This window comes from Aptenodytes forsteri, unplaced genomic scaffold (genome assembly GCF_000699145.1).
Source record: "Aptenodytes forsteri isolate BGI_AS27 unplaced genomic scaffold, ASM69914v1 Scaffold176, whole genome shotgun sequence".
Lineage (NCBI taxonomy): Eukaryota > Metazoa > Chordata > Aves > Sphenisciformes > Spheniscidae > Aptenodytes > Aptenodytes forsteri.
The window spans coordinates 737,213-752,027 of NW_008794853.1; the positions used below are offsets into that span (position 1 = coordinate 737,213).

Genomic DNA, 14,815 nt, shown 5'->3' on the forward strand with positions numbered 1-14,815 from the left:
TGGTCTATATGCTTAATAAACATCTATTGCTTTTAACCTACTTAGAATCCACATGTAAAAGAAGTTCTGTCTCAGTGAGATTTTTTTAATCAATAGCTGGGCTTTAAATTTATTTCAACATAGCACAGGCAATTTTACAAAAAGTGAGAAAGTATCATTCAACTGTTGGACAGTAGTCTGTTAAAGCATTTATGCGTAGTTTTTATCACTTTGTTAAACCAAAGGGTCTTAATCCTCAGTGTCATGTTACTAAAATTTAGCTGTTATCCATAAATACTTGACAATTACTCATTGCTCTTTTAATATAAAATATATAAATGTTTGCTATATCTTTATACCACAGTTTAGCAGTACACCATGTAGTTAATTTTACACCCATTGTGTGTTTAAGGCATATTAGCATAAATATTAATAAACCTCTAAAAATTGGAAGTATGTGGCTGCTTTTAATACTCAAAGTGACTTTTAAAAATCAAAAAAAGCATTATCTGTTTTTGAGATACTACTTATTAGCATTTGGGAAACAGGTACTTTTGGGAAACCATTGTAGCCATGATAATAATCTTTTATTTTCTCAGCCAAAGAACTTTGCATCTAGATTTTCCTGAATGCATCAGTTATGAGAAGGCTAAAGACAGTTCAAAGTAGTACTACCAGGCAAATATTATGATTAAACTATGAATTATCTTGTTAAAAACATGGAGACTGAGATTATGTAGTTCTGTAAATGATGATTATCATGTCTACAAAAAAGTTTCTTAAAGTTCAGACAAGTCAAAAAGTGAAAGTACTACCAGGCAAATATTATGATTAAACTATGAATTATCTTGTTAAAAACATGGAGACTGAGATTATGTAGTTCTGTAAATGATGATTATCATGTCTACAAAAAAGTTTCTTAAAGTTCAGACAAGTCAAAAAGTGAAAGTAATTTCTTTATTCTGCTTTCATGCTGATAATACTGTCAAAATGTACTTTTTAGTGTATCATACAGTTTTTTATGTACATAGATGAAAATGATAGACTGAAGGGTACCATTCACATCTTGGAAGAGAAATTAAAGGCTTGTGAACAGGTACGTCACACATGATCATTCTTTAGGTAGAGGAATAATATTTTATCTCTATTGTAGTTTATGTTCTTGGGTTTGCTACTGATACCATTATTGTTGCACTTTTCCTAATGTTTATCATGTGTAAAAAGAGAAGGGTTGTTCTCATGACATCAATATGAGAACGTGTTAGAGGGACTAAGAGGTCAAAACAACTAAATGCTGAGAACTCTGGCTCAATCTAAGATGCACTTGGGTTTTTTAGCTGTATTTAGCTTTAAATTCAACTTTACATTCTAAAATCTAATCCCTTGCATTAAAATACATTTTTGTGTAGAAATAAGGTTTTGATATTCACGATGCCTGCTGTACTGCCAGAGAATCAAGAACTGTCTGAATTTTGTCCATAGTTTCTTTGGTAGTAAATGCTACAAAGATAATAGGTCTCTGTGTCTCATAATAAATTCCATTTACCATCTTTCTACTTTTTATCTGTGCCATTCATTTCTGGGAAGGAGGTAACACCAGCAGGGCTAGTCGCAAGATGTGTTAGTTCTCTGTGCTAAGATTGCACATCTGTTACCTGTATAGGACTAGGAGTCTCACTGCTGGTTTTCTTTGTCTGTGTTCGTACTAACTATGAGTTAAAATTAAAATTTTTATACCAATAGAGCTGTTATCATGACAGTTTGAGAATAAAATAAGTAATGCCTTCTGAAAGACATGAAGAAACTATGCTGCTATACATTATATACATGTATGGGCATGGTGGAACTTCCTAGTGTTGTTCTGAAGGCACTTACTTGACTATGTCCATATATACTATTACCACCAATCAGAAATTGCCTTTGTGAGGGCCTCCGAGCATGGCTCTGCTGAGTGGCCGCCTACCTTGTCAGAAGGCTCTGACAAGAGCTTTGGAGTAAGCACGTCTACATTGGCAGCCAGAGCCAATTCCTTGATAATTCTGGAGTACTTACTGGAGCAAAGGTGTAATAGGCGTGCTCAGTCTGTTAGTTGAGTATCAGTGCCACCAGCACCACTACTGCTAATAACACTGACGTTTCTACTGCTGCCAGTATGAAGTAGTGGAAAAATTTGTATAAGCAATGTTACCAAAATTCATACTTTAAACCATTTTTGTTATACAATCTTACAGTCAAAAATCCACAAAGGTAAAACTGCAGCACTGTGTCAGATCCTGGACTGGGGAAAGGAATATTACCTCTCCGTTTACCTGTTCTCCTAAAAAGTACAATTTGTAATTTTATATTAACTGATAGCTGTAATACAATGAAAACTGCTACATTTTTCATCTGTGGACTTCAGCTAGATTGTGTAAGAAGTAATTGGGCATTTTGAATTTACTAGATCGAGGATAAAACAAGTAGTGAATTATAGCGTACTGTACATTTTGGCATGGATGTTGTGCTTTGCAGAAGGCTAAGAGCACAGACAGCTCAAGATTTTTATGAAGCTTTTTACATTTGCAGGAATATAAAGATCATATTGAGAAACTTATGATAGAAATTAAAAACAAAGAGGAAGACCACAAATCAGAAATAACACAGTTGAATTGCAATATAAGAAAAAAATGTAAGTTCTCTGAAGACTGAATGCTATAGTATTGGATAAAACATGTTGTAACCTGTAGGAGCTATACTTCACGTAGGATAAGTAAAAGTACAAGTTCCACTTCTTGGTGGAAGCGTATGAAAGGTAGAAGTGGGCAGTGTTTAATTGAATTTTCTCTTTGCTCAAGAGAGTAGACAGTGGCAATGAGGCAGTAGTACAGCAACACAGGATGAGCAGAAATTCCCAAACAGGCAGAACAGACACTGGGAACTTGGACCTAAAAATCTGAAAGAATGAAATTTGGGTTAAATGTTGACTGGAAAATTGCTTTGAACTATAAGCTAGACTGCTGTTAGAGTGTTCCAGCTATGCTCAGGAAAGTAGGACATTATTTTCACAAATAAATAATACTGCAATGAGAAAAAACTGATTTCAATATTAATTTTTTTCATTACTGGCATAGCCTTGAAGAGTAGGATTTTTTGGTCATTCATTTAGCTGAAAAAAGGCAGACAAACTCTTTGCAAAATATGATGCTTCTTTAAAGAGACTCCATCTTACTGAGATGGGACAGGATGGTTTTCACATAGTTTTAAAGTATGGTTTTTGCTTGAATGAAATTGTTTTGCCATGAAATACTGACCTGCTGTTCAAAAAAGTTTTAATATTTGGGAAATGATGTTATTTTTCCATCTAAACATCTTCTATAACCATCGTATTTGGTGTTACTGTGTTACTAGTTGAAATAAAAGAAGTGGAGTGTAGAGAACAGAGAGAGAAAAAAGAACTGGAAATATTAGAGCTAACTAGACAGCTGAAAATTCAAAATGAAGAGAAGCAGAATGAAATAATTAAACTGCAGATAGAGGTATGCATTACAAAGCTGAGTTAAAGATCAGTTGGGCATTGGGTAAACTTAGAAGAGACTGTGTAGGCAAAAATGTTAATTAGTACTTAACAAAGCAATATGATGGAATCTAGGAAACTTAAAAAACAATTGTCTTTACAAATATCAGTAACATGTGCTCCCTTCCGTAATGCTATCTGAGTCGCTTCTGCTCAGGAATTGAGTTCTACCCACTGTATAGGGAGGCTGAAGTTTGCTGTGTTCTTGTTTTAAATTAAATTATTTTGAAAATTTTGCTAGTTTTTGAGCTATAAAAAAAAAATTAATAAAGTTTTCTGCTTATTTTTATTCTTTTTAATTTCTGAATGCTGGGAAGATATATTTTTTATAAACTTCCAAGAGGTAAGGTCTTCTAATCCTGCGGAGATCGAGTCACAGAATTCAACGTGTATGTCATGGCTCAGGTTTTAAGCCACTCTCATTACAGAAAAAATTAAGGAAATACTTCAAACATTTCATATATTAAAAAAGAAATAAAGTGTGAAAGGGTTCAACCTGAGTTATCGTTGGAACATCAGGGAAGGGTGATGGTTTCAGAGGCTTTTAGCTTCCTCTGTATTTTCTCTTGCAGATGTGAGGCTGTGGAGCGTTCAAAATTTATTTCAGTAGTCTTCTTGTTCGTCTAAATGTATTTGGATTATAATATTTGTACTATTTACTTTTTGCAATATTTTGAAACTTTTTTTTAAGAAACATAGCTTGTACTTGCATTCTTTTTTAAATAAACTTAAGTAGCTTCATTGTCCTAGGATTAAATAGTACTTAAGCTTGCTATTACTATATTTGTATCAGGTACAAAATCCATTTTAAAAAAAAGTGAAAATTATACTTGTGTAATTTAACATACCTTTTTTCCTGTTGGGTTCTTAATGTTTTGTCTTTTCCTCATTCTTTCAGTTCAATGCTAAATTAGCAAGAGTTCAGAACAAAGCAACGAAATCATTTTCAGATGCTTCTGTCTTGCCACAAAGTATCTATCGAAGGGTACGTGCTTTAATAGCCTGTAGTCTGCAGATACTAAACACTGTTACAGCCTGTTTGAAACAGCAGTTCTCTGTGTTTGCTCTGCAACAAAACTTTGGGGGTGGGGGAGTGGGGAGGGTGGAGTTTCATGCATTACGGGTCCATCTTACTCTCCCACACATCCCTCCCACCTCTAGACAACTAATTTCATGTTTCTCTGCACTGATGTTGATATGGCTGGGGTTCAACAACAAAAGCCCACATGTGACGTGGTTTTAGTACAGAACTGTTAACCGGGGAACTTAAGACAGAACTGACATAAATGACTGCTATAAATTATATATGTGCATTATTGTTTTTGTAGGCTTGGGACTTTGGGATGTCACAAAAATAGGACTCTGGTGAAGTCATCTTTGTAATTTTGTGATACAACACACTGAGAAAAATAGTCTTATTAGAATATTTCTCATTAGTAATAGCATATTGTATTGTTACATAATTCTATGTGATGTTTAACAATGAAGCCTTTGCTTGCATTTTTACAGAAGCTGCAGCATCTCCAGGAGGAGAAAAACAAGGAAATTGAAATTCTCCGAAACACCATAAGAGACTTAGAGCAACGTCTTAATAAAGGCCAAGACATGCACTTCAAACGGAGGCGATTTTGAATAAATGACATGAAGTATTTCAGTAGTACATACCACGAGAAATAGAAACAGTATATTTCAAACTGTGCACCTGAAAGTAAAAACAAGATATGAAGAAATACGGAATATTTTTTATTGAAAATGCTCTTGTCAAATATTCCAAAGGCATGCGTTCTATGTATTCTATTCAGGGCTACTTTCTTGCTAATCAGCATTCACGATAAAAAGATTCAGGTTTTGTAGGAGTAATAATTTCCCTATTAAACCATCATTAATTATGGTGTACACTTTCAAAGCAGTTTTCCTTTCTTGAATATTCTCTTCTTCACCCAGGAATTCTTTGAACAACTATTTTTACTTCAACTCAGTTAATCAAAGGTTAGGAATGCTAAGCTACAGACAGAGAAGTTATACAAGTTTCAGTGGTGTATATATATACATCTTACTAGTCAATACAGATTTATCAAATTCAGCACTGTTACAAACAAAGATAAACATTAAACCAAGGTTAAATTTGTTCTGCCCCTCCCTCTTTTTGATACTGATACTGATTCTGCATGAAGAGTTGTTAACGCTGCTTCTCACTTTAGGCACGATCTTACTGACTTAGTGGGATTTTACAAGCTGTAGTAGTATGTATTAATGGACCCTGATACCGTATCTAAGCCACAAAAGTTAAGCACATAAATCTGTTAGTTTAAAATAATGCAATTACTGCTTGTAGCTTACATTTGAGATAAAAAGTTATTTTGGCACGTTGCTTAGGAATAAGCTTTTCTTGTGCATAATTTGTATCCCTAGGTTAGGGGAAAAAAAAAACCTAACTTTTGAATATATTCCATCTTCTTAATAAAAAATGATTAAAGTATCTGTTTTGGTTATCTTCTATTCTTGATTGCAAAACATCAGACAGGAGCCCCTACGTCATAGTTTATGCTCTTGTCCTCACAAATGCAAGCAGAATGTTAGAAGAGAAACAAGAAAGACAAATTAATCAAGAATGCAGACACCTTCCCACTGCAACTGAAAAACAAACTATGGGTCAATTAAATTCCTTTAGATTATGAAGCTCTTCATTGATGGAATCTGACAGATATTGTGTAATTCTAAGAGCACTGCTCCAAAAGTTGACTTCTTTGCAATATTTTAACTCTACACACCTGTCAGTATAATTTTTAACTGGGGGCAATAAAAACAATCTGTTAATATTTCCACTCTCGCAACTATATGAATTTAGGTTGTAGGACTCCCTTGCATTTTTAAGGTGCTTAGTTTGTTTTTCAGGCTCAATTTCTTGCCTTTTCCTGTCACTGTCAGGTGTCACTAGTTTCACTTGCTGCTGGTGACCGTCAGGCAGCCGTGAGCAGACGTCACTGTCAAGATTCAGTGATGTCCTCTGCTGACAGCTGGCCATGTCAACTGCAAGAATTTGGAAGTGCTCCATGACACCATCAAGTGACAGAATTTCCTAGCTCTTCGAACAAAAGGTGTCGACAATGACAGCATCAGCTACTAGAAGTTGAGTCTGATGCTGTCTGCCAATTTCAGGTTAATTGGTTTTTACAGCTGGTCTTCCCTTTTTTTCACAGCTTTTTATCTTGTGTAATTTCCACACTTTCTCCTGGAGGAACAGAGTCTACCTGTTCTTGACTATCTGCCTGATCACGTCTGCTATGGCCAAAAACTCTATGACGCCGACCGCTGTGAGGATGATGTCTTTGAGTTTCAGAAGGAGCCTGATGGTTCTCATTTTTTGAATGATGACTGCCCTCGCGATGGTGGTGGTGTTGTCTATGTCTGTGCAGGTTGTGGTGATGTGAATGCTGACCGGTTGGTTTGGGTTCTATCTCTGCTAGCTTTTCATCTGCTTTTTTAGTGATGTTTTCACATAGACCGTCAATCTCAGGTTCCTGCAAACCAGAAGCTTGCATTAGATATAAGGCATTATATTTAATTAAACTAGTTGTAAAATATTAATTATCTTAACATTTTTGCAGAACCTGAAACCCAATTTTAAATTATTTGTGCTACTTTGCTGAAGAAAGATATGAATGTATCAAAAAGAACCTTGTTTTACAACACTGCTGATAACTAGACAGGGTTCTTAATGTGAACTTTTAGGAATTATAATTCAAGTAATTGCTAATAAAAAGGATTCTTTTACTAGGATCCCACATCTGACCTGCCTGAGGCCTACATTTAGCTGGAAAACTGTATGATGGGATCAAAAATTATTCTTCTCATTGAACTTTCATGACTATGTACGCACGTTTCTTGATAAACCTTAAAGTAGTTCTGATCTTTAGTTATACGTAAAACAAAGCTACCCTTCTTTTACAAGGGTAACAATAACTTGTCACCTTGTATTATCACTTTTTTAAAGTAACTATTGTATACTGTGTTTAAATGTAAACTAAAAGGAATAGTAAGTCAAACCAGCTTGGATTTGGTTCCCAGGTTTTAAAAAAAATTACAATTTGTTTAAGTACCTACCCATCCCCAAAAACTAGAGTAGCTAAATGCTCACTAGCTGTACATAACTCCAGAAACAGAATTAGCCTCCAAGATTGCACTTAGATTTCTGCAAATGATTTGCATTTCTATCAAGGGCAGGAATTCAGATAATCAGTCTATTATAAATTAGATCTAATTCACTTCGAAAAATGTTTAAAACTTCTCTGTCAAGACACATGAAATGTGTAAATTCTAAATCATGTCTTTCTGGATTAACCACACAAATAATTTTTTTAAGTACCAGTCAAATCCAGTTTCCTTTCCTAGTATATATAGAACAAAACAAGAAAATACCATGTAAGAGCAGTTTCCACACTTGTTTTCACAGTATGCAATCTTAATAGATTCTTCTACATATTGGAAAGACAGGAAGGAATAGGGCAGACCCAGATGATACACCAGACGGCCGCATCTAAGGAGAGAAAGAACTTTGTGGTTACGTATACATAAACATATACCTAAAATTAAATATCTCTTCTTATCATACCTTATTTTATCCACACTGTACCGTCCCATGGAGAGTGTTTCTGTCCAAGGAGTTGACAGTCAAAAACAGTATCTGCCTTACAAACGTTTGCCCACTCAACTGCATCGGTCAGTAGTGTGAAGCATGATTTCTGGCTGACGTAGTAACTCTACTGGCAGAAGCCTCCAGTTTAGAGTCCTTTAGACTAGCAAAGGTAGACTCATTACAGACCTATCTTGCTAATGAGGAGGGCCGTTTGCATAGCGGTACAAATCACCACACAGTTGTTGCATCCTTACAAAGAATGTTTTTATGCAACATAACATGTATTTTGATTGGAATGAGCATTGCGGTGCATCCGCATTACTGATGTAGTGTGCATGAGGGGATTTTTATGGTGCAGATTTGCCCCATGTCTGTACTTGAGTGTTCTGGTGTGCACTTGACTACACAACTGGTACGTTCAAAGGAGCTGGAGTAAATGCAGAACTTGTACACGAGGGCACCTTGTTAAGTACCCCACCTGCAATGTCAACACACGGTCCTCCAGCCTTAGCTCCCTGCACGTCTGCAGCGCACGTCTAGGACCAGCAACAGGCAAAGACTTCATTGCCAATAAAGGCACAATAAGGACATACATTCCTAGAACCATAATGGACCATGGCCAAACCAGTGCCAAACCAATTCGTAGTGCAGGTGTACCCTCTGTGTCGACACCACAGAACTGTTCAACCTTTCAAATGCCGTGGGCCAGGCATCAGCTTTGGGGCCCCTCCAAGGGCTACACACAGCCTTGCTCTGTTTGTCTGTCATGTGACAGCAGCCTTCCACACTCGGGCCTATTTGCTGCTGTAACAGGCAATCACTTTCTAAAGATCGTTCCAGTGCTAGTTTCATCCCACAAGCCTAATTTAGCTAATTCATTCAATTTCATCATATTACCAAAAAAAAAGTTAAGTAACTTTCTAATTCTTTATTAAATTTAATTATGCTTCAGTATGAACTGAGAATGTTTGTTACAGTAACATAATAGTAATTAGGATGGACATGTTAGAAGTGCAGGACTTGTCAAATAATTTCCATTGCATCAAAACTGAAAATTCAGGATTTCAATTAAAGAGTTAGTATTGGTTCTGCCAAAAGATACATGTCCCAGAATCCTATGATCAAAAAGCTGTTTTATTCCAAAGTTTTAAGTTTCACCTAAAGACTAATTTTTCCATAAGGCTACATGACATTTTCAACAACTCCAGTCAAAATGTTTTCATGAGAACTCAGATAGCTTTTCTCATTTGATTCTACTTTCACTTGCATGGATGTAATGAAGTTGTCTGAAAATAAAAACAGTGTAAGACCAGAATCATGCTATCAAATTCTACACTCGGTTACATTAATCTAAATCCACAGTAGTTATAAAGAAAAATGTATTTATCCCGAACTTACTTAAGCAAAAGCAGACCTTTTTTTTGTAGCTTCCTTTTTCCAGTACATGCAAGTGCTTTACTTAATGCAACTTAGAAGTTGATTATGGTGTCTTTGTTGTGAGGTAATCCGGCTATTTGCAAATCAATGAAATAATATGGAGATTTACAAAGCATTACTCTAAATACATCCAAATATTTTCCTGTGTTCCCCTCTAAACACAGACCTGTCATAGATGAGAAAGTCATCTTTGTTTCCATTTAAGGTAGTCCAGACATCAGCTTGCTGTTCATCTTGCTGGTAGACAGTAATATAGTCTGAAACACTTTCTTTCAGTAGGTGAAATTTCCTCTGGGAGTAAGTTCCCTGATGGTTGACAACCACATACGAGATATTGACCAGTCCTTCATTCTCTAACTTCACTCGCAGGTCCTCCAGTCTAGTGGAGAATGTAAAGAAGCAAGACCATCAATCGTTAGAGAATCATAAGATTTGCCATGTTCAACAGAAGTTAATATGCTCCATCTCGCTTTTATTACAGTGAATGTTATTTTCTCCCAGTTTTAATGGCAGCAATCTAGCACTATTAAAACATTCTTGCTATTTGCCATGACTATCAACTACACTGTCACCAAACCAGACTCTACAATAGCTAATATGCCGTGGGTCCTGTCCTTATAAGTAGAATGCAGTACTAAGTAAAGCAGACATCTGTTTTCAGATTGAATTCAGTGTTATTTTTATTTCAGTTCTTTCACGCTCGTCATGGTCTAACACAGTTAGTTTATCTGATGTCTTTATTTAAATGCTGAGGTTTTGGTCACAGAATTGGTTAAAGAATGCATACCGTAAATACAGCAGGAAGAGGAATAATCAGGAAAGCAAACCTGCAGTAAAAGGCCAATAGCTCTCCTGCTCATCTTGACATGGCTATTTTCTAAAATAGCCAGAAAAGGAATATTACAGCAACTGGGTCAAAAGGACGGCTATAGAATGTGTGCATGACCCGTCTGGCAGTTATTAGTCTTTCCCTTTGGCATCCCATCACAAAAGTCTGTCTTCGCTCTATAGTCAGAAAGCTGCTTTCTTGCTGTGCAATGGGGGGGGTTCCTTTTCATTTGTATCTTTCCTATTGAATTGCTCTAGAAAACTCTTATATTTTTTTCAGTTTCAGGAAACAGTCTAGAGTTTGAAAGATTCTTTAAAGCCTTTCTAAAATGTACAGAATCAAACCCAACTACCTTGAAAGCCAACTACAAAGCCCACTTTTGACTTCGATAGAGCCAGAGATTTGCCACCACTTTTTCAAATCTAGTTCTTAAAAAACTTACAAAGACTATTATACATTGAAGTTATGCAGCCTAGAGGGGGAAACTAAGATGTTATTACAGTCATTAAAATCAAGCACTGAAACCAGTTCTATGAATTTTTAAACCAAAATGATTTGACAATCACTAAATGAATCCAAGATAAGAGCTATATGCGACTCCTGTTTGGGTCAGCTCAAAATTATTTTCTTGCTGCTATTTCTGTCACGATACCTAATCATTTGCACAGAAGTAGGTTCCAGAAACCAGAGCACCAATGTCCCAGGTCTTGTATGAAAATATAACACTGATGATTCCCTTGAATGCTTCATCTGTTTTTTGAAAGGCCAGTCTCTACCTTATCTTCTGGATTTTTCCTTTTTGTCTCAAGGACCTCTGAACAGGGTCTGGGAAAGCACATTAAAAGCACATGTTTTGATCTGCCTTTTCCCCTACAGACCTTACATAACAAATGAGTGATCACGGATCTCTGTTTTAGGTGTTCCAGGCATGTCAGAGAATTATGATGTTTCTTGGCTTCAGCATCTTTGCTACATTAATCATCTGTTGCTAACTGAAGCATAGCTCTTGAGGAACTACTTCTGTTGGGTTTTCATGTGTTTTGGGTTTCATTAATGTCAAGTTGATCATACTTTTACATTGTAAATACAATCTGGGGAAGATGATCCCTCAGTCAGGACTAAGTCAAGAGATGAAGAATCTGAGCCACTGGCACAGAACGCTCCTGCTGAGAGTTAACCTGGTCACTGGGTCACAGATGCCAGCTGGGATGGCGGCATATGAGGAAGCTAGAGTTCATTGAGTGCGTTGGTAGTTGGTGTTATCCTCAGATGGCATTAAAAAATTGACCAATCACATTTTAACAAAAACTGGAAAAGAGGTTTATGCTTACCTGGAAGCCTGCAGCAGGCACAAGTATCAGCTAGCTTGGAGGAGAGCCACCACTGTCACTGAGCCCCTAGAGTTCAGCATTGGGTTCTCCTCCCCAATACGCCATTCTGGGGGCTCCTTGCAGTTCTGGATCTCTGTCCCTGCTCCTGAGAGGAGACAGAGAGCCAGAACTAGCCCCAGCCCTGCCCACATGGCTGGGCTTTATCTGAAAAGAGAGAAAATAAACAAAATAAGATCAATGCCTAAACAAAGTTCATACTCTGAAATTCCCATAACAAAACACAGCAGGATATTAGCTCCATTCAGTTTAAAAATAAAAAAAACAACTGTAAGAATAAATTTGAGCTACTTTGTTTACTGCTTCATCATATTTCTTTCATTTTGCAGTGGAGTTCCCCTATAATAAATAGGCAGGGGTTTTTTTGTTGTATGTAAACAGCTGAAAAGTAAGTGTTCAGAATAACTGGATTTTCTTTTAATGCTACTAATCAAACTACATTGTTCCTTCCTCTTTGTAATTTCTTCTTAACAGTTTTTAGCACATCAGTGATTTTAAAGTGGCCTCATTTCTTGTGTTTTGAAATCAGTTGTGCTGAGCCAGTTTACACCAGTAAGATTACACTCCAGATTCCAGAGTAATTCCACTGACTTAAAAGTACTTGCACCAACAGTGTATTTTGGTACACACCAAGTATTACAGAACCTGGCAGAAATTAAAAAAAAGACTTAAAGATTTTTACAAGTCAGTCTGTGGTATTCGGATACCATTAAGAAAAATCTCTTAAGAACACAGGAAAGAGAAACAATTTTGCAAAAACAGGAAATGAAAACTGAGTTGCAGGATTCCTCAGATCTTACAAAATCTCCTACCCACACTTAGTACATTTAATGTTTATGAAAACCAAAGCACATGAGAAATTCTGTAATTATCTTTTCCTTTTATTCCATTAACATAATAATTTTGGCTTAATATGTTCAGAAAACACCCATTATCGAGAAATATATAAAATTATAAAACTGCTCCCCAACATGTCCTAGATTGTGGAATTGTATAATTTCATCACTCACATCAAAGTCTGACAGTAAACACAGAATGTTTTGGAATCACTAAGTTCTGATAAATAACACGTGTTTCATCGATCTTGTCATATTCTAAAAAAATTAGAGCATTTTAATAATTGATCTTTTAAAACAAGAGCCAGCTGCTGCAAAGCCAACATAATTTGTGAAATCCTGCTGTCCCTAATGTTTCTTTCCTGCAGTTCTACCAAAAGCATTTTAGGTACAGTACTTTGGAGATTAAACTGTGGTCCAACAGATATCAACAGGGCCATTTTTTTACTCTTTCCACACATCTGGAAAGCTGCCCGCCTTTATAGGGATCCATTATAAACACATGAAACTCCTATGACATCTTGAGATCCTTCTATGCCTTTATAGCCTTCTGCAGCACCGGCATACAGCACCCAGCAACAGCTGTCTCGCCCTGTGAACTGTGTTCTGAATTATACTTCTCTTCGCATTTCAACTTTCTAGTTGGTTTCCAGCGGAAATTTCCACAGTCAGCCTGTTCAGCCAAAGAAACAAGCAGACACTCTGCCAAATCTTAAGTCATGAAGCTGTTTCATAGCAAAACCAGCACACTTACCCTTTCCTCCCCCCCTCCTTAGCAGCTCTGCTTAACTCCGCTGCAGAAGAAAACAGTGTGGGGAAAACGGCTGTGGTATTTATATGGCTCTTGTTTACCTCACTTTGCAGATATGGTTCAAAGTTCAGGGAGCTCATTCTGAACGACCTTGCAAGCAAAGCAAACCGCTTTAGCAAAAGTAGCCAAAATATTTCCCCGTTAACTAATTCCAAGTGGAAACCATTTATCGTGCAGAATGGCAAGGTATGTTTAATATAATGACTTTGAATATCCAGTTATGCAGTTTGTCAGTCACCCCAGTCAGCTGGAGGTAGTGGTACAGTCAGAGGAGGGGGGTGGGCCAAAGAGTCATTATTTTCTGAACACAGTGGTAACCACAGTGAGAGGGGGAAGGTACTTCTCTATTTATAAAAATGCTGAGCTAGCAGGTTTTTCTCTCATATGCTTTATCTGATATTTCCCTTAGAGAATGGTGTACGCTGTCTGAGGGCATGTGCAGTACAGGGCTCCTTTTGCCCAGCTGCTCTTGATTACGTCACTTGGCTTTAAAACTTATTTCTGTAGAACCTGCCAGTTTATCAACTTCTGTTGAAGGTTAGAGCCCAGATCTTCAGTTGTTTAAATCAATGTAGCTACATGAAAGCCATGAAGGTCTACCAACTGGCAATAGCCACTTCACACTCTGTATGTCTCTGTTATGTTTGCTTAACACCATCATCACTGAGGCATCTGCGGACATTTAGGTTAAACTGTTTCCTCACTCTCTTTCCTCAGTGAGAGAATTGTTTATGCACGGTGTGTTTTATTTTGACAGCAGTTTGCTTGAGTTTGATTTCCTTCAATGTACGTTATGTGTGTTTATGGAGAAATAAATGTTTAAAAACTTGGTGTGCCCTCAGAGTTTAAGGTGGTGAGATTTATGTTGCTTAGTTCTATGGCCTGAGACTCTCGTCTCCTGCTCAGATGAGCTTTATGCTTCTGGTTGGGTGTGAGAAATGGAACTGCCAGCCCTGGGGTTTATCTGTAGAAGTCCTATGCTCAAGTCAATGGAAAGAAGGACAAAGATCTGCAGTTTTACTCAATAGCCTTGGAGGACATGATGTAGACACAGACATCACACTGGGACTGAATTTTTTTTAAAAGGTGGAATGTGCTTACATTCCTTACGTTGTTAGGGAAACACATCCTTGTATTCTTTGCTGGGTTGAGACCAAACCCTCATAGCAAGCCTTCATAGCTGATGATGTCCTTTACTATTCAAAATGACAGATTATTTGCTGGACCTCCTGCCTCAGGATAGGGTGTTGATTTTCAGTGCTAATAAAGCCCTGCAAGGTTGGCTGGAAGTAAGCATTTGGTACGCGTCATGTCTGTCAATTCTTAAATGAGCACTGAAGCAGCCA

The 14,815-nt window shown here is 36.9% G+C and overlaps 2 protein-coding genes across 2 annotated transcripts in view; one reads left to right on the forward strand and one right to left on the reverse strand.

Annotated features, from left to right (window-relative positions):
- CCDC152 (coiled-coil domain containing 152) overlaps positions 1–5,475 on the forward strand; it is an 18,307-nt gene extending 12,832 nt beyond the window's left edge. The window contains exons 7-10 of the mRNA XM_019470815.1: positions 2,545–2,647; positions 3,367–3,494; positions 4,431–4,517; positions 5,042–5,475. Coding sequence (XP_019326360.1) covers positions 2,545–2,647; positions 3,367–3,494; positions 4,431–4,517; positions 5,042–5,164 — 441 coding nt within the window. The 3' untranslated portion in view covers positions 5,165–5,475. The remainder of the gene's footprint in view (positions 1–2,544; positions 2,648–3,366; positions 3,495–4,430; positions 4,518–5,041) is intronic.
- Positions 5,265–13,474, reverse strand: SELENOP (selenoprotein P). Its single transcript, XM_009274533.1, has 5 exons — positions 13,413–13,474; positions 11,766–11,969; positions 9,772–9,984; positions 7,952–8,069; positions 5,265–7,053 (listed from the first exon to the last, which is right to left on the reverse strand). The coding sequence occupies exons 2-5, from the start codon at positions 11,954–11,956 to the stop codon at positions 6,412–6,414; spliced, it is 1,164 nt and encodes a 387-aa protein (XP_009272808.2). The 5' UTR covers positions 11,957–11,969; positions 13,413–13,474; the 3' UTR covers positions 5,265–6,411.
- Between the last annotated feature and the right edge of the window lie 1,341 nt (positions 13,475–14,815).